The following is a 20968-nucleotide window of genomic DNA, read 5'->3' as shown; positions in this document are numbered from 1 at the left end:
CAGAGAGGAAATTCAAATTCACGTCTACAGAGGGATTGTTAAATATGTAGGCTGTGTGTGAGGGGATGGACCATTGCTCTAATTACTTATCCAAGCGAATCGACTTACAGTGCGTGTGCATCTTTTGTGAGCACTCCTGACACACAAACCGTGGAAAGCCACTGAAGGGTTTTTTTTTCTGGATGAATGTGCCCCCCTATTGCACTCTTCACTTGGCCCGCCATCACAGAGGCAAATAGTTGTTGCTGGACGATATTCTCTGCACTCATTGCAGATAAGAGAGAACATTGGTAATCACTTTCAACTCCCATCAAGTGATTATTTTGGCGCAATGGCCTGCCACTGTGAAATGGGATTAGGTTTCACTGTGGCCAGAAAAAGCCCCTATCACTGCTCTCTGTTGGAATCTACCGAAGCAGAGTCACAGGACGGAGAGCCAGAGGCCAGCGGGGGCAATCGCGGCAGCGCCAGTTATTACAGGGCGGCTCAAACTCTTTTCAAGAGCATGAAAATGAACTTTAAAAGCCATCTATCTTTAAAAGTATGACGTTTAAGGGAACAAGGGATGTCATCAAGGAAGGATGCGGGAAGATAAAGACAGTCCTGCGTTGAGCACCATTTTCTAAAACAAATCAAGGCACTTCTTGTGTTTGTGATTGACTGGAAGAGACACAGCATCATTTATTGATGAGCTCTGGTTGTTCAAGGAGAGACGCGAGCTTCTTTCAAGGAGATTTCCAGCTACTTTCTCCCCTCACATCTCCCTCAGTGGCGCATAATAACCAAGCAGGAAACCAGAAACCCAGCTTGACCGAGCTTTTTCTCTCAATATTAGAACAGCTTTGGCTTTGTAGCCCTCACAAGCTTTGAGGAAAGTAAAGCCTTCCTCTGTTTGTCTCCATCTCCATCTTTGCCCGAGCGCTCCCCGAAAGACTTTCCCGCAGCGCTGGTAAGGAATCCCCCCCAAGAGACAGAGCTTCGCTTACAGATTCCCCACACTTTCAGCGGATCCCAGTTATGAGAGATTTTCAGATTGGTCGAAGCCACACAATGCAGCCCTGATGAGGAATGAGGAATGAGGCACAGAAAGATTTGGCTGAGATCAGCCAACTCATGTGGAATGACAATAAGGCTCGCCGTCTACTCTCGGTTTGAAACACGCAGGGTTAGCATGATGATGAAGAGTGAGTCAAAATAAAGGCAAATCACAGTATTTATGTGTGGATATGTGTTTTTCTTAAAGATCATATGGGAGCAACGATTGATGTGAAAATCGTTGCTCACGAAGACACAGCTGTCTTTGTGTTTTTCACTCGCTGTGTGTCTTTAGTTTGATCATTCTTTAGTTCTTCTTTAGTTATGCTTACAAACACATGACTCACAGAGTTTTCTTCCTCTGTCTGTGAACTGATGGCCTTCAGCCTCGGAGTAAACACAAAACTGCTGCAAGGTTTGTCCAGGGAAATCCCTCAGAGTGCCACTCAAGAAAATGCTAAATCATTCCTTGAAACCCCCACCATGCACATCTTTGTTTCTCTCTGCCTGCCTCTTTTTTCTCTATACTCTTTTCTTAATTAACGGTGAGTGTTACCAATACACACTTCCTGCCAGATGAGTTGTGTAAAGTGTCTGAATTATGTTTCAAATTTCATTTGAACAACATTCACGTGAGGTGAGGTACAGTATGGCTAGATTCCTCAAAGTTTTCAAAAGACTTTTACCTTAATTTCCATTTAAACCTAACTTCTTCATTGCTAACACTCAGTCATAATTTAAATTTGACTGAACAAATTCAGTCAAAATAACAGGACACTAAGGTGCTATCTTTCCTTAGTGTTCACATTTAGTGCTTTCCCAACTCATAGATTGAGAAAGAGATGAGGATAGTTTCTATCATTCCAGTCCCGCTCCTGGTTAGTTTTATGTCCTTGTGGTTTATTTTTCATATTTTACCAAGATTTATTTGTTTACAGTTTGTAGGATTTTTGCTCTTCTCTGGAGTTTGTGGGTTAGATTTTGCAGCAACATGTTTTGTCTGTCGCGGTCAATCATGAGCGAATAATTAGCCCCCATCATCAAAAAATAATCACAATATATTGCCAGTAATAAGTATTAGTGCATATAGTGGGCTATAATAAAATATCCATTAATTATCTAAGTATATATGCATTTTTAGCTTCAATTGTTATGAAAACGGTGCATATATCAAACAAAACTTAAAAAGGAATTTGACTTCACAGTGTAACACCGTCTCTTTTTTGGGGGGATATAAATCTCAAAAAAGGTGATTTTACATAAATTAGAAACACCCAACTTCTGTTGAGTGTTTGTAATTGTACTATTGAGAAATGTAAGCTGAATTTAGCTACACATTCATGTTTGTGTTTAAATTGTCAATACATTAGCAGTACAGTTAGCTGATTTATCTCCTGACTAAATCAGGCCCTCTTTCTCTTTGATTGACCAGATAAAATCTGATTTTGCAATTTCCCTCTCAAATTGAAGAATATGCCATAATAAACACTTTAGTGTTTCCTTTTTTCTTTTCTAATGTCTTTCGATTTGAATAATTGAAAAACAACAGGCTTATTGGTGCAGTTGACAGGAAATCTCTAACAGTGACATTTTAATTTTTTCTCTTTCTGTGCTACTAAAGTTTCCTTCCACTCCACTTATATTACGCTTTCTGCGGCTTCATTTTTTTAATATGTTGTCTTTTGGGCTGTGGTTTCCGAAAAGTTGCTTGCTCTGCAGCAAAGCAGTATTCGCAATTAAATTATTATTGTTTGTGGTATTACTTACATTCCTAATTTGTGGGCAGTTTCTTTTGTCCTTTCCTGACTTATTCTTGCTTCTTTTATTTGATAATTTTTAGCATAAGTCATCTCACTTATTACCTTGAGGTCCTTAGGTAAAGGCTTGTGCTGAAGTGAACATTTTTGCCAATTAAGTCTTCGAGCTCCTGATTCTAATTTCAAACATTAAGCTTTTATTGGTGACCAGTGCTGCTGACCTTATCTTTGTTTAATAAGCCCAATAATTCCTAGCAATTTTGCAGGTGTTTAAAAGATGGTTTTTAACTGAATTACATTTGCCAGCATGAATTTAACTATGGTAATGTGGTATATGCCAGATTTTTTAAAGCAACATGAAGATTGGAACTCATCTCTTCACCCTTAAACAAAAAGACACATTTCTTCACACAATCTTGTTTTTGTAAAGTTGTAATCTGATTTGGTTTTCCTTTAGTGGTTTATATTATTTTTGAATTGTGATATTAATAACAAGGAAGCCTAAGATTCATGCACATGCAGAATCTAGCTCTAACCAGACTGAAAAACTTTGCTAGTGGGACCTGAAGAAGAGACTAAGTATTAACAGATTGTTCTAAGTTTCTGGCTCACGTTGTTTGTTTTCTAAGCTTCAGGTTTCCAAAGTCTGTTAGAGAAAACAGCCAACATGCCATTCTCCATCTGCACGTCTAAACACAACCAAGCAGTGCATTTATCTGTAGGAAATAAAGTATGAGTTTATTTGTTCAATTTCGGATGCCTTGATGATGATTATGTGTATTTTACCTCAGTTTTCCATAATTTACTTTTCTACCAGTTTTGCAACACTTATCGGATCTTACAGCATGAATATCACTTCTGGGAAATTTTATTGTGCAAAAATAAGCTTGTGATTTACATCTTTTACCTCAAAGTGTTTCTCTATGTCACGTTTTGTTGAAATGCATTTTCACTGTTACCCCTTTTATTTATTGCCATGTGTGTTGAAGGAGGGATATTTCGCAAGATCTGAATTTTTGAGCTTCATTTGATATTATAATATTATTCCCTAACCAAAAATATGCTTGAAATGTTGCTTCAGCACTGAGTAGTTATCATGCTATCTAAGGAGATATTTAAATGTCAAAAATATTTGAACAGTTTTATAAGTCTTATAGAGAAATAGCTGTTCCTAGAGCATATTTGATTGTCATTAGGTCAACGTGTGCATGAACGCTATGACAGTCCAGCAGTGAAAACCTCCTGCTTTTATGGATGCAAGAATATTAACTGATGATTTTGCTGCAGTATAACTTCTTATTTTTTATGGATGATGATGCATGTTTTTCAGTTTTGCATACTCTGATACATTTTAGCCAAGTTTTTCTAACACTATTTACAAAACCATAAAGCTGTGCACAAGAACATTCATTTTTAGAAATGTTAGAAACCCAATCTTTACAGGTTCTGCATTAAAATAACTTAATTTAATCTAAGAAATAATCTGAAAACAGTTCCCGTCATGGGGAGTCCTGATATGACCTGAAATACTCAGTTGACACATGACACTGACATGTTATTTTAAAGGATTTTCCAAGCAGACTGACAGTATAGGATTTCAGAATTGCAGAGCTCCAAATGCCTGTACATTCATCTGGCCTCATTTATAAACTTTCAGTTTATCCGGATAAAAGGGAAAAGTGGTGGCAAATTGTGTAGATCACAGGGTCACACATTACTTTGAGGATGCTCCAGATGTTGTGAATAATACTTTTTCTCATTCAAAAAGCTACAAATTAAATGTGATGCTGTGCTTATCCAGCTCTGCTGTGATTGACACTGCCAGCAAGCATTTTACAGGAAACAGCCTGAACCAAATGATTTTTATGTTCTGTATTTGCTTTAAATGATCAGTTTCTACAAGAAAAAAAAAATCTCCAAACAAAAGTTAAATAGATATTAGATATTAGATAAATATTTTGCATAGTCATGAATGATTTACAGTGCATTTACATAAATAGATACAGTGCAATAAATATTAATGAAGGGAGAATTTATTGAACTGAAAATGTGAAAAGACAGCAGTGTGCATATACATTCTGCTGTGTAGTGGGAATACTGCAACCATTACAATAAACTATTACACCATCTTTTTTTAAAGCTAATGTTATTAGTATTTACACATACTGTTATTTGCATTACTGTGTTAAGCGTCTACATTTCCCCATGCTTTTATTGATTTTGCTTCTCGGAGGCCATATTTTCTTGCAATCTTAAAGTAGTCCTGATCAATCTTCAGGTGTTTAACGGTTCATAAATGTTTTTCTTTGAACCTCTGCTCCTTTTTCACTCTACCATTTAATGATCCTGATCACAATGCTGTATTGTTCATTATGTGCCTACAAATTTACAAAGTGTTAAAGTTCCATGCTTAAAACTACCTACCACAAAAAGCTGTTTAAAAGTCAAGATTTTTATGGACAATATAAATCTAGTTCTCCAAAATTCTTGTTAGTGTTTAAATAGTATTTTATTCCAAACATTGCTGAATTGCCATTTTGTAAACATATTCAGCTAAACAAATAGAAACAAAGTGTCTTTGTGAAAAACTAAAACTGATTAGGTGAAATTGTGGTTCACAGTTCCGGTGCTTAGATTGAGGTTGTCTTTGAAAGGTCTGTTTGGAAATTAAGATGCATGCTAAACTGAAGACTTTTTCTTCTTTAGAAAATGAGTGATGGTATCAAGAAGACTTCCAATACACCTCAAACATTTAACTACACTTTAAACTGGAATACCTTTTCTTTTCATCCACCATAGTACAATTTTAGCCATTTAAAATAACTTAAAAAAACCCCACACACCTTGATGTTATTGCTGCAATACACAACTAAGAAAAGATTAAATTACTTCTTAATGGATCAAATGAATTTGCCTTTAAATTTAAGTTCATGCTTTTGAGTATACTTGCCTGATTTGCAGTCCTTTTTGTGGGCCTAAATTTAATTCTAAGTCTAAACTTAGATCACTTTTGTAGTTTCACTGGGTCTAAATCAGAGTTACAAATAGACATATCATCTGATTGACATCTAACAGTAGATTCAAAATTGAAATCAGATCTATGGCTCAGTGGGTAGATTTCTATAACCTGAAATTGATTTTGAGTTGTGCTCTGATCATTTTAAATTACTTTCCAAAGCCCTATGAGCTATTGCTCTTTCTTTTTCCTTCTCGTCAGCATGAAACACAATGCATGACAGGTATGTTTTACGTGTAAATTGCAAACAATTTATAGATGTGTGACCTTTTTCTCACTGAGCATACTGATCTCTAAGAGTAAGGGGCCTGAACCAGGTGTGGTATTCATTTGCATCAAAACCGTGGATTGTTTGTTGCACCTCTTTGGTAACATCATAATAGCTGAAGCCATAACAGCTGCTGGATCTGATAAGAATTGGAGCCGAGGTAAAAGTGTTATAATAACTGACTTAGTTTGGGCAAGATGAGGCTTTTGTATGAGGCCTACTTAGACAGTTCATATGGGAGTAATCTATCCAAATGTGCACCAGAAGAAGTTAGCAGTGCTTCCACTGCCTTCACCCAGGACCTTGTCATGCTGCCAACATGATAATAAACCACCACAACCTCTCTATGAAAGTTGTGAGAACCTTTGCTCACTGTGCTCTCACTGGGCATAAAAAGACCTCTTTAAAACTTTCTGCGCAATCTATGGTCTGTTTTTAGTGTTCTTAATCTTTCTGAAGGGGTTCTAAGGAGGCATTTCTGGGTTTATTTCAGTAAGCTCTTGCTGAAAACAGATCCACAAAGCACATACTGCTTTACATTTAGAGCAAGCATTACATTGTATTCTTTGTAAGGTACCAGAAAGCAGATCCATTCTTCTCTCTTTGTAAAGGTCATGCTGTCTACAATTCACAGACCAACAATGTTAGTTTGGATGAGCTCTGGACCACAACTCTTCATGGATTACAGCCCTCGGCCCCTCCCACACTGCAAAATCATTTTGCTAATGGAATGCCACGAATGGGTTCTGAACTGCTGTTTAAAAAAAAAAGGGACAGTTATTTGTAGGGAGCAACAGATAATCCATTTTGCCTACACAGACCTGAGAGAGCACCCACTTATGCTATCAAGTGCACCGGAGACACTCTAATCCATAATCCACTCTTCATTTCTGATTGCTTACATCAGGAAATTGCTTGCATCATATGTACAGACCTAGAATAATAACCAAGTAGAAACCAGGCATGCTCAGGCTGCTGCTCCAAATGGCTTGGTATGCAGGGGTGGTGGAGCAGCAACGACTTTTCACATTTAATTGAGAGCTAATGCTTTGCCAGATGCGTATGCAAGTATGTGACTATCTACAGGATAAAATTGTGTTCTTGTGTGTGTACTGAAACATAGTTAAAAGCTCATATGCTAGGTTTTGTTTAGATGTTTTTCCATGTGCTAGAACAAATGAAAATGGAAAGTGGGTGTAAGATGTAGTTGCAGTTTTTTTCTCAACACACTGATACAGAATTATTTACATCTTGAAAAAATAAACTGTTGGTAAATGTTGCACAGTAGGCTTATCTTATCTTATCTTGCCAAAACATATCCAATAGTGAGATATTAAGACTTCTGTTACAGTCTAAAAACACTAAGATAAGTTCTTCTTTAGCTACTCAATGCAACAAACTACAGCGGCCCAAATCCAAAGGTACAATCCCAGATCTCCCACTTAAAAATGCCATTGTCCAAATGACCTAAACAAAGATGTATTTTGGTTTTGGAGTTCTAGTTTTCTCTGCCACTAATCCACTTCCAGAATGAAGCTGATTCTGGATGCCGGTTTGGAAGAAGTAATTGTAACTTAGGATGAGTTTCATCCTGATCACTTAGGATGAAAAGAAAAATGTTCCATTAAATAAAACTGAACTGTAGCACATGGTTATACAGGAAACATTTGGAGTCAGAGAATGCTTACAAAAAAACTGCCATCAGTGCACCCCTAGACAAATTCTTAATACAATCACAAGTGGTTAAGAATATTTTTTTTGTTTTTAAGCAAACAGTGATCTGATGAAGCATTATTCAGATAATACAGTAAACATTCCCTGAAATTTTACACCATTCTGCTAAGCATTTTCTGACACAGCAAGATTTTCTCTCCTGTGCCTTAAGTCCACAATGGATGTTAACTGGTTCTTATAATCCTTGACCTGGTGTGAGATTTGCACAAATATTACCCTGATGTCCAAAAAAATACAAACAGAAAGCATGACAGGGACCTTTCCATGTGTTTTTTAACTGTACGCACATAGAAATGAGGACTACTTTCCACACAGTGAAACATGGCAATGGCAGCATTATGCCTTACTTCAGCTAGGACAGAGAAACTGCTTAGAGCTGACGAGTAGGACTGAATTGATTGAAGGGAATTCAGTACAAATGCAGCTACAATTTTCAGATTTCAGTTGGTAAGAAAGCCACAACTGTTATTATTACACTTCTTTCCCTAATGAAGGAATCATAAATTATCTCACTTATTCTGGGGTTCACTAATCTTCAAACTCAAATTTTTTTATGGCCAAAAAAGGTTAAAACATATTTTAAAACAGAACACTGATATATTGAATTGCTTTTCCAAAATGTTTTAGTGGTTCTCAGCTGTTGTTGACATGCCAGCCTTCCTGCCCTCCTGTCATTCCTCTGCTCCAGGTGGTCCAGGTCCCTGTGGAGTCCTGTGAACAGTACACTACATGTGCTGAGTGCCTCAGCGCTGGTGATCCCCACTGTGGCTGGTGCGTGCTCTACAACATGTGAGTCTACTCCCTTCATTTTCTCATGTATCCACCAAAGCAGACGGATTAAAACCACAACGTCACTGTTTTTACCAAACTGCTCAGAAGGAAGCTGAGCTGGGTTAAGCCTGCAGTCCTATGATTTGATATAGCACTCTTGTTATAGTCTCTGGAGCTCCCCACTATCAACATCTGGCACGAAAATTGGAAAACCAGGGAAGTGGTTGCTGGACTTTGTGATCCCTCATAAATAGCGGCATTTAGGACAACAGAAGCTGCATGATCACCAGATTTCATTGTCTGCCGAACCAAAGGATAACGGGTGTTAATGGAGGAAAGAGGGATTAGCCTTCCAGCCACAGCGAGTGCAGCAGATGCACTTTCTACATACTCATGAAACATTTTGGACCTGACGGAGCAAGCTTTATCTCCTCCATCTTAATTATCTGACCCCAGGTTAGCTTGCATAACACTTCGATATGGAGCAAAGGGGATTCAGAAGATTAAAAGCCCGCTTTTCGGCACCAGCCGCAGTGTTTGAAGCTGACCTCAGTCGGGGATTTATCCCTGTCTCATCATTTCACGTCTGCATTTCAGCTGGCTATATCTTGATGGTAATCAGCATTATTTAAATTACAGCTCTCTATATTATCAAACTCAAAGGATAGGGGAATGAAAAAAATAATGCTGCTTAAAAATCCAAATTACCTCATTAAGTAACTGTTTTTTTTTCTTTCCAAAGCTAATTTTGTCTGCATATCTCATTACACTCTTTATTTGAATTAAACTTATCTGAGAGAACAGGCTGCTGTTTCCCTCCAGTTTTGAAAAGAAAAAAAGTCCCACACTGCAGAGTAAAACTACTTTGTTTTTCTGCCCTATTAAATGCAGATTGGGGTCTTTTTCAGCTCTCTGAATGACACTCACAGTGTCATGTTGACTGCTTTCAGCGTCTCACTTTCCCACCCGTGGTGATTTGCACCAAAGCACCTATCTAACAGAGTGGGTAGGGGGTGTTTGTGCACATGTAAAAAGCCTGAAGGAAAAAAGGGAACAAATGGTTTGATCAGACAAAAACACAGTGAATGAAAGAAACAAAAATAAAAGGCAATGAAAGACAGTCGGAGATGAAAGGTGCCTTTTTTCTTTGACACTTCAGCTGATGAGCGGTCAGAAGGTGATCCGTGCTCCCGTAGCCGTTGTTTGCCTCAAGGAGCCGAGCCAGCAACAGCTGCCACCGCGTTTCCAATCCACCTTTATAGTGAGCCATAATTACAGCAGAGGCCTCAGCGCTCTTTGAGTTCTCTCAGGAGGTGCCACCCCCTCAGCTGCATGTGAGCCTGTATTACTACTGTCTCCTTTTAGTATGCATTCAAAGAAAGACATGATGGTTTACAGCCAAAATGCTCCCTGGGTTTGCTATTACAAGTCAACTTTACAGCTGATCCTCTCGCCTTTTCAAGCTGAACATGCAGAGAGATGAACCATTTGGAGTTTGCCTTTCAAATGCATAAGTACAACTGGAACAAAAAGTATCTTAGCAACTAATCCCCATTTCCAAGACTGGACAAACTGCTTGAAATTTTCAATATCCACTTGTAGTTTAACTGTATATTCAGTGTGCTTTTGTCTCGTATAAAAATCCTTGTGATGTCCTGCTGTGCTACCCATCCTTTCACTCATTACTTTTAATTGCATATTAGGATTTAAAGCTTATTGCTTTGTAATTTACTCAAAAAACAAGCCAAAACTAAAGTCCGATTAACATGTTCTCTTATTTGTGATGATTAAATGAAAAAGTAATTGGCTTTTTGAAACTGGTTTCAGTGATACTGTTTATAAGCGGCAATTGTCTGCCAGTTACATGAGATCAGGCTGTGGAGATTAAAGATCCTGGATGGAAATCCAGACATTCCTTTCCCAAGAAACTCTCTGCAAATTATTCTGGTGGAGATACCAAGATGTACCTTGACTTGAGGGTCTACACAGTCACCTCATGTTTCTTCAGGGTCTCCCAGTGGAAGAGTCCATCTGTAAACTTCTTTTGATGTAGAGAAGACTTTGAACAACACCAAGATTATCAATTTACTAACCCTATCTTTAAAGAACCTCTGTAGTGTTCAGTGACCCTACAGAAGACACTCAGTTCTTGTTGCTCGGGTTTTGCTTTCTGTCTTGAGTCACATTTTGACCATATTAAGGGTTGCACTGTTCACAGTGCTGTAAAAATAGAGCTTCACTTTTTGGCTCTGCTCTTCCTTCATCATGACACATATCCCCAATCTCCTTCTACATCCTGCCATCACTGTTGACATCAATTTACTCCACCTTAGGCAAAACTTAACCCCTGACCTTTAAGGGAGTAATCCACCTTTTTCCAATTGAAGACATTAGCCTCAGACTTGGAGGAGCTGAATCTTTAACATTTGTCTGTTAAAGTCCTGTCTGTTTAACATTTGGTTGTGAACTGCTTCAGTGGAAGTAGAACAGGGAACCTCCAAGGGAATCACATTATCTGCAAGATTCAAAGATGAAACCCTGAAGAACATTTCAAAGAGATGCAGCCCTGCTGGAGTCCAGTTTGTACTGGGTGATCTGGTGTGCACATATGCGCTCATAAAATTAGAACCAGCATTTTCAAAATAGTCTTGGAAATAGACAGAATATGTCCATCCTTTAGGAAGTGGATGGACAAATGGATGGAGAAATTGATATTTGCCCATCCGTGCATTTTTTACACCCACTTTATCTTTGCATAGGGTGCTGGTGAAAACCTGCTGTTGCCAATCAATAAATGAGGAACCAACATGTGAGAGGTCACATGTCGGCTAAGAGGTCAAAGAAACACAGGATAAACTACAACCTGCACAAAAAATTAAAGGCGATTTAGAGTGGCTAACAAAACTTGCATGTTTTGACTGCTGTGTGACTGTGGTGATAAGCTTTACTTCTATGGTGGCCACAGTGTAAAACAACTATGCTATTGGTAATGTGAAGTTGTGATTAAGCAATACTAATGCTTACATCAGCGTATCACGTTGAAGTTGGTCTTCTTTGTAAAAATTGATCTTCTTGACATCATGTACTCTTGAAAAGTGATGCATCATCATAGTCGTGTCGTACATTGTTCAATTCTTATTTTCAACCAGAGTTCTGAGCATGAAAACAAAATACACACGCACTACATTTTATAAGATTTTGTTTAATGAAAGTGCTTTTGTTCTACAGGTGTTCAAGAAAAGATCGGTGCCTGAGAGCAGAGGAGAGCTTTCGCTTTGCGACAGACATTGACCACTGTGTGAAGGTTATTGCTCACCCGGACAGTATCGCTGTGTCAGCACATAGCGTCCCTGTGAGTCTACTTATCATCCTAACCAATCACTGCACTGTCACTCCACTAAAAATGCTAGTGTTTGTGAGCAATCACCTTGAGTAGCCTTTTAGAGCCACATAGAGAGGTAAGTGAAAACCCAACAGAGATTAGCTCTGTGAGAGGTGAAGTAAGGCAGGAGCTGGACTCTCCCTGTGGGGCATCTATTGGATTTGTTTTGGTTTAACTGTATTGGAGTATGGAGCACTAATTTGATGCTTGATAAATTTGGAGATGAAGCCAGATGCTTAGATTAGTAAAAAAAAAAAAAAAAATACAGGCAATAAAAAAAAAACTAAGCAGCTTTTCAAAATGGCTTTTATCTAAAATGTCTTTTGACTCAGTTTTCATTCACACACAATGTACAGTAAAAATATCCGTTCTCTACTTACACCAGCTAGTGTTACTTGTCTCTCTTGCAGTGCAATGTGTCATTATTTACATTTTTAACTTTAATTATGATTTTTTTTTTTAGCTCCTGCTGGAGGTGAATAATGTTCCAGACCTTTCTGCTGGAATTACCTGTTCATTTGGCCAGCAGGCCCAAGCAGAGGGTCACGTCAACGGCAATAGAGTCATGTGTCTCTCACCAGCTGGGAAGGAAGTTCCTCAGATCCCAGAGGGACAAGGTGAGTGAAGATATTAAATCTGCAACCAAGGGGTGCCTTGATTTGTCAACCTAACGGATGTTCTAAGTAAGATTGAGCCGTTATTTTTATGAATGCATTAACTTTTAGTAAAAGTTACAACTGTAACAAACTGCTGTGTCTAGACAGTCCTCAGGGTGCAGTAAGGAGCAGTGTGATTTTGCATCTGTGTATGCGTGCGCCCTACATACAGTAGGCATGTATTTGTCTACATGGTCATGAGTTGGTTGCGTCTCGCTACAGTTTCAAAACAAACATAGCAGATAAGGCAAATGTCTCACTGTCAAACGAGCTGAGTTAGAAGAGTCTTTAAACTATCAAAGCCTGATGTAGTCCAAAGTATGAGAGTATTCCATGTTGGCTGATGATAAATGGAGGGTTTAGATGCTCTGTTAGGTGTTGCAGTGAAGCAAAGCAGCACAGGCACAATGTATGATGAGAAGCTAAAGAGACAACACCCAGAGGCTACAAATGAGCCAACAGAGAAGATAAAGCCCTTACATTTATTGAAGTTACTGAATGGTCTCTAAAGCTAGACAAATTGTTTGTCTGCTACATTTTTTATCAATAAGTGTTTATGATGTAGCTTAGATGGATTCTTGACTGAAAAGCACCGCATGTGTTCATGTGCATACTTTATTTACTGTTTTAATGGCATTTAACAGCGTAGATATTACAAAAATGAATCAAATTTAAGCTATGCTAACACATGCAATGCACACAGCTAATAAATACAAATCGTTTGTATGCTACAGTACATTTCATTAAAGGATGTAGTAGACAAAAACTTGTTTTTCTTGAGAGTTGACCTCTGTTTTTGTTTACTTTTGCTTCAGTCTGAACTAATAAATGAGGCCTTCATTATTTTTAGTTAATGTAAGAGGGGAACTGATTACATAGATTTTATTTCCTTTCCATTTACTTCAAAATTTAGATTTGTTCACATTTTATGATGCATCATAAATGTCATAAATATTAATTGTAAAAAAAGTGGGTCTATTAGAAAAATTAATAGCTTAGACTAATTCTGAAATTAGCCTATATATTCTTTTGAAATAAATTATTAACAGCCCCTACATAAAAAAACATCAACACCATTAAAGGTCTTAAGTTACCTCTCATTTATCCATATTTTGCTTCAAAAGAGAAATATTTTGCTTTAATCTTTTAAGGTGGTCTTGAGTCATGTTTTTTGATGGTTTCGATACGAAGGTTTTTGTTAGAACCTCTAATTATCGTCAGTTCCTACTTAACTATTTGTAAGTGTTAGCTTTTTGTTGGTCATGCTTGTTAAGTTTGACCAGTGAATCATTTAGGGACAAAAGACTGAGATGCACCATTGTTTGCATGTAACCAAACTAGGCAAATAACCAATTTTATACTGGATCTTCAAGGAATTTGCTGTTGTGACAAAATAATTTTTTTATAATTTTTTTCATCTAGCCTAGAGTTAAATTTTTGAACGAGCAAGAAAATTTCTTAAGAAATAATGAGGTTTTTTTAAGGCATTTGCTAGATTAAACAAATAGTGATTCACCTCTCAAGTCCTCTAATTGGGGTTTGCTTGATTTTTCTTTCCTTTTTCAGATACTGTTCATCTGCTGTTGAACAGTTTTAGATGGACAATTGTTCATTTTTACCAAGTTTACTGAATTGTATAGAAAATGAGTAAAAAAAAAATCCTATTATATATAGAAAGCCTGAAGAACTACTGATCAAAACCACTTTGTAAGGTTACATTAAAGTCTGGCTGCATGAAGCAATGTAGTTGAAACTCTTGTAGTTCTTGCACAGTACTTCAAATAGGGTTAATGTAAAAATGAAAGGTTTTAAGCCAAAGTAGATGTCCTTTCTATTTAGTGCCTCAAGTTTTGCATATATTTTAAGTTAGGTGAGGACAAAATGCTGCAGGATTTCCTCCAACCATTTAGGGTAATCCTTGAATTGAAGCTTTTGACTGAAGGCTTTTTCCTGATGGTAGCTGAAAGCCCTTCCAGGAGCCCAGTCACCAGGTGGCTCTTTGCACTAAAATGATAAAAGTATTACATTTTTCTCCTCATTTTGATGTCTTTGATCCTGTCTTTGTTTTGGCTCTTCTACTCATCCATTTTCTGTCTGCTTTTTTCATACCCTTTTTTCATCAAACTGTGTTCTTTGTATAAACACTTTCTTTCAGACTGGGCCGGAGTGGAGCTTCGTCTGAATTCAAACGAGACTGGTCAAATGGTCGCCAGTACAGAGGTGAAGTTCTACAACTGCAGCACACATCAGATGTGAGTGCACCGCCCTTCCCCCACCTTTGATTTGTTCAATAGATGGAGGAACACAACTTAATTTAGGGCAATGATGTACTGATGCTTCCAACCCCACTTAAGATCGCGCTGCTAGATAACCTCAGAGTTCAATTTATCTGTCAGGTTTCATTTAAATCAACATGATGAATTTGTCATGGGCTGTTTATTTCGCCTTTGCTTTAAGTGGCAGTTTGTGGGCTTACTGCTTACAGCTTTGAATACAGCTGACAAGTTTTCTGTGTGGTAGTACACACTCATTAGCTATTTTTTCCTTGCTCTTATCATGTAAGTACTTTGACAATTATCTTGAGATTTATTTCTAGAATGGTTGTTACCATGGTAAGACAGTTTTTGACATCAGCTTCTCCCGTTGTTTGAGTGCTTGTTTTTGTATAGACTACATTTTTTTTTCACCACTGTGTCTCTGACCACAACATAGAGATGCAGATATAATTCAATTGTAATAAGAAAAATGAGAAATAGCATATCAAGAAAAAAAACATTCCTCTCTTCTTTATTTACTATATGTTTGTTTATCATCCTCTGCATTTATCTGCACAGACAGAGTTCTTAAGTACAGTTTGGGCAATAAGTATGACTTAAAATTTTATTGTGGCACATCAGATACATTCTGTCCCAAATGTCCCAAAATGGTTCTGATGGTAGCAGTGGTTGCTGGTGATTAAGTAAAACTTTTAGATGTTTAAAAAATATTGGTTCTGTTTTTTTGCAACCCAGTTGCTTTTTTTTTAATTTAAAGTTTTAATTTCACTTACAGTAAAAGTAACTTATTATTTGAAATGCATACCGAAAGTCTAGGTGTGTGTCCTACGTAAAATGACAATATTAGAAAATCTTGTAATGGCTAAAATATTTAGGAAATATTGTGATATTAATTGCAATAACCAGATTCAAGTACATCTGGTACACTGGAAAATTACTTAAAGCTTTTTTATTCTTAAATGTCATCACAATCCTATTAAAAAGAAGCCAACATATATTTTTTGGTGTTTTGGTTGTAAAAGAAAATTCCACCAAAACTCAATTAATCTCTATAATAGACACTTTTTTTCTTTACAGAAAAAACCCTAAAAACATAAACAACTGTAACCTTAAAACCAAAGTTCGGAATGAACTATGATTTTTGAGTGTCATTACAGCCTCAAACAGAATTTGCTTTAATCCACATTGTTTTTTTAAATTGAAAACAATCAGCAAAAGATTAGTGGCATAATACTTGTAACATTAGGGGATAATGTTGTAATTTCTTATTTTAGTTTAGATTCAAAACTACAAACGCATTTTAATCATTTTTGCATGCTGAAATGGTTAATAATGAGGTTACAGGCAGACAAGAAACCAGAAGTCTGATCTGTGGCTCTTCTGTAACGATGAGCTCAGTCAGACATGACACAGAAATTCAGTTGCCATCTAATCAATACCAAAATCAAGCCCTAGTGTGATTTTGATGGTGCAATTTGAGGATACCACTTTGGACTTTAGTATTTTCAAATCAATGTGAAATTTCCCTGCAGTGAAGCTTCGCTGTCTGGCTGCTAGAAACTGTTTCTTGAAGGCTGGCATTCACCAAGGGCTGCTAAATGGATAAGCATTAGACTCACAGACCCCCTCTGACCTAACCTTGTCTCAGGGGAGTCTGCAGGAGAAAATCATAAGACGCTATTTTCTTTTTTGTCGTCCTCTGGTGCCTCAGGGCAGGTAAAACTGTGTAAATTAAAGAGCACTTTATTTAAATGCCAACCAATATCAGCTCCCTAACTGGGTCCGGGAAGCTGTTTTGACTATGAGCCATTTTGTAAATGTCAACTGTATTAATCACAACAGTAAACTATGGCAAGAGGCTTGCATTTTGCATAACAATTACAAGCAGGAACAATAGCGGATCTTATTAGGATGAACGTTAATTAGTTGTACGTGTCACCTTTAAAAGACTCCTTAGAAACATGCAAACTTCTGTGCGTTTGTTAGAAACACAAGACAAGACAGTTAAAGTCAAGAGGCCAAATCACAAAACTGAAAGGTCACATGTAGACCTTTCATACAATGTATTCTTTATCAGCCTTACTCCGCTTACTACACTACAGCATAAACAGAGTAAACAGGAGTTTGCTGAAGCAGCGTGCTTTTTTTTTTTTTTTTTTGATTGACTGGGAATTAGTCCACTATGTGCAGACATCCCATTTATTCATTTTAACTGAAACATGGATGCCACAACATACCCATAAAAAGCCATTAGTGATAAACAGTTGGATGCTCATCGCATCTGCTCCACACCAATATGGCCTCCATTAGCTGCAGGGTGACCCTGTATACTTGTGTGATTAATATTTCACACAAAACAAGCTCCTAACCCTGCACCTTCTTTCCCATCTCCCTCTTTACTATACCTTCGCATCACATCAGCCTCCATAATGAATTATCCAGTGTCTGCAGCACCCTGCCAGTCTAGTTACACTGTGGCGATACACAGCCCCTCCCACCCCATATATTTTTTTCCTCACGTAGCACTTTTTAATGTCCGTCCTAGCCTTGGGCAGCTAATTATCAAAATTTAATTATGCGGCACTACATTTATTGCCATTTGTTGGTCGGCATGAGCTGCAGTATCAAAAGGCTTGTGGTGGTTTACGTTTTTCTCGTTGCTGCATCCCATTAAATAAGATCTATTGCTCTTTTTTTTTTTTACTTTATCAGGAAAAGTAGACATTTTCCATTGGAAATTTTCTTTAAATTGTCTCCGTGTTTGCTGTTTAATCGAGTTGGCTGAGGTTGTTCAGGAACAACTTTAATCCACAATTGACCACATGCTAGAGGCAACTGAATCTGAGCCAAGGATGTTGCACAACCCTACCCTTCACATAATGAGCTGCCACTTTTAACCCATGTTCTACATAATCAGATGATGAATGGGTAAAATAAAAATACCACCTGAAAATAAAGAACATCATGTCAGCAGCTGTAAAAACACATTTAATCAGATGAATACAGCATACCCTTATATTATTTCACCCTCTGGAGATAATTTGTAAAACGTATTACAATAAGATCCAACCTTTGAATGCCATGCTTATTTGCACATGTGGAAATTCCCATAAAATAAATGTTCCTGAAGCGTTTTTGTAATTTATGCTTTGCTTTTTAAGTTGATCAGATGCATAAGCACTTTTTTTAGTATTTGGTATCCATGGGTTCTATATCCCAGGACAATTATGGGATGTTCTATCTGCAAATCCAATTTTCTGACTTTCCAGGTGGAAATACAGAAATAATACTACTAGAAGTTGGAATTTGAACTGGGGAAGTCAGAGTCTGATGTAAAGCCCTGACTGCTGTAAACAATATGGTTGCTGAGTGTATAAAATGTAATGATGTCCCATGTATTGTTAAACCAAAAATTATTCACACCCCTTGAAGGTTTAGATTCAAAGTTATTTTTCATTCAACCAAGAAGTTTATTTCTATATTCCAGGATAAATCCTGCACTCTACATTCATAGCAATATTTCAAAAGGTTTAAAAAAGCACAGTGGAGCTTTGGCAAACAAAAAAGATGGGCAACAACCAAAGTTCATCTTTCCACCACCAGGCACGGTGTGGAGAATGTAAAAGATGTTAATATACTACTAAATATTAGTAGTATATTAACTGATATATAGTTAATATACTATATATTAGTATATATATGCACTTTCTAGCTCTGAGCTAGAAAAGTGCAGAAAACAGCAGCACTATGTTGTCTTTAAGTCTCCATAACAACCATTTTCAATTTTCAAAAGGGTCTTAAGAAGGGCTGCCAATAATTGTGGCCTGCACGTTGACACGTTGACATCACAGTACATCTAACAAGGACATTGTACATCCTTGATGCTTCATAATTGCTTGGTACAGTAATTAACCTGTTTAAAGTTAACTTTAAAAATAATTAAAGGTTTGTTGAGTGAGTTTGCTTCCTCATGGTCATATTTTATCATCTCCAAAATAACAAAAGACATTCAATTTAGGTTTATAAAGCTTGAGGAAAGAAATGCATTGAATTAAGCCTAACAAAACGTTGCTGAAGATGAGTCTGAAAGAGTGTTTATAGTTTAAAGATGTCCATACTTATTTATGGTATGTAGTAATATGTGATTATTTCTTTGTGCAGGTGTCTGTCATGTGTAAACAGCACATTTCGCTGCCACTGGTGTAAATACCGCAACCTTTGCACCCATGACCCAAGCAGCTGTTCTTTCCAGGAAGGACGAGTCAACGCGTCAGAGGTACAGAAACAGAAATACTGCACCTGATTTAAACAGTGATTTCAGATATTTCAGATAACCGCAATAGGTTTGTGGTTGTAACATGACAAAGTGTGGGGGATCTGTTGAGTGACACTTTTACCGTTCAGTTTTTACCTGAAAAGAACTGAAAATGAAGCTCCACAACAAAGAATAAACAAGATTAAGAGCTCTCAGCCGCGTTTGTGACTATAAGCGATCATAAAGGGATGTTTTGAGGTTGTACTGACATTGCTTACATGATTCTTGTTGACATGATCTTAGTTTTTAGAAAAGTGTATCGGATAAAACTTTCATTTGAGGCTGATCCTCAGTTTTTAAGAGTAAACCAAATCTGTATTTATGAAAAATCTTTATTTATTGCATTGCATAAACCCATGCACCAAATGAAAATGAGTTATATTTATACTGATACTTTTGCCCCATACACCCTTTTAATCCCTGTTCTACATTGGTCTCTATGCTTATGTAACAGAGCATAAGCTTATAAATACAGACACACACAAATATGCAGAAGAGGTTTTGCAAATGTGGTGCAGTGATTTGCTGTCACTCACAGCTGTAACCGCATATTTTATATACAAAATATGAAATGACACAATTTCTTTTTGCCAGTACCCAACATAAAATTAGACTAAACCCTTCCAGTTTTAGATCAGTTAGCATGATCACACATATGAGCTAAATGTCAGAAAACATTTTCAGATGCTTAAGTTATCACATTTATTTGGAAGTATAAACTCCCAGAGAATGTCCAGCATTTAATAATTCAGAAAGGTAAATTTATATCAGTAATAATATAATAATAAATATATAATATAATTTAGGTAATCTTACCTGACCCAAAGAAGAATAGTTTAGACTAGTGTAATGTCAAACAGAAAAAAAAGATGTAAATGTTGCTTTTATGTGTACATTTCGTAGCTTATAGAAACAGTATGTGAGGGGGTTTTCTTATTAACTACTTTTTTCATTTGCTCTCAAAGGACTGCCCTCAGCTCCTCAACTCTGGGGAAATTCTTATTCCGGCCGGTGAAGTCCGACCGATCACCTTGAGGGCCCGAAACCTCCCCCAGCCGCAGTCGGGCCAGCGGGGCTACGAGTGCGTGGTGAACGTACAGGGCGTCAGTCACCGTGTCACGGCACTGCGCTTCAACAGCACCAGCGTTCAGTGCCAGAACAGCTCGGTATGACCCCGAACATGCTCGGCGGGAGTCTCTCAGCTGTCAAACCAGAGACAGCGCCTCAGACGCTCTATTGTCAAGCTGTGCATGGTGTACCAGCATCAATGAATTTTGCCTTAGATGTTGCACCGTAGAGACACGAATGGGGAGGAAAGAAAAAGTTGAGGTGATGAGAAAAAATGGAAAAAAATAAGGAAAAAAATAATTTTCCATCTCTGAATTTTGTGAAAGCAATTCAGGATCATCAGAGTTTCAGAGGCACCCCGTAGATTTCTTTGGATTTTTTTCCCCTACATAATGCAAATCAGAGCGTACATTTTGAAGCACAGCATATACTGCAGCACTGTGACAATGTATGAAAAGGCCATTTTCCTCAGATTCAGATGATTGGTCACCCCAGCCAAGGTTTGTGTCCCTACATGTCAAAGAGGAGCGGAGCAGACAACCATAGCAGAAAATGACAGATGGTTAAAAGCCTCGTCTCTCCGCTGGCCTTTCATCCTCTGATTTTCCCCTTTCAGTCTTTCTGTGCCTTCTTATATTCTCTATCCTCTGTCTCCATTTGACTTTCCTCTCTCCCTGTTTCCATTTTGAA

The 20968-nt window shown here is 37.5% G+C and overlaps 1 protein-coding gene across 2 annotated transcripts in view; it reads left to right on the top strand.

Annotated features, from left to right (window-relative positions):
- Positions 1–20968, top strand: part of LOC103464744 (plexin-A2) — a 91954-nt gene that overhangs the window by 34600 nt on the left and 36386 nt on the right. For both annotated transcript variants that reach the window (XM_008409061.3, XM_017304919.2), the window contains exons 5-10: positions 8499–8599; positions 11810–11933; positions 12427–12580; positions 14775–14871; positions 19057–19171; positions 20176–20376. In XM_008409061.3, coding sequence (XP_008407283.1) covers positions 8499–8599; positions 11810–11933; positions 12427–12580; positions 14775–14871; positions 19057–19171; positions 20176–20376 — 792 coding nt within the window. The remainder of the gene's footprint in view (positions 1–8498; positions 8600–11809; positions 11934–12426; positions 12581–14774; positions 14872–19056; positions 19172–20175; positions 20377–20968) is intronic.

The sequence above is a fragment of the Poecilia reticulata genome, chromosome 5 (assembly GCF_904066995.2).
Source record: "Poecilia reticulata chromosome 5, P_reticulata-male-v2, whole genome shotgun sequence".
In the NCBI taxonomy this organism is placed as follows: Eukaryota; Metazoa; Chordata; class Actinopteri; order Cyprinodontiformes; family Poeciliidae; genus Poecilia; species Poecilia reticulata.
This window is presented reverse-complemented; position numbering and strand designations above follow the sequence as displayed.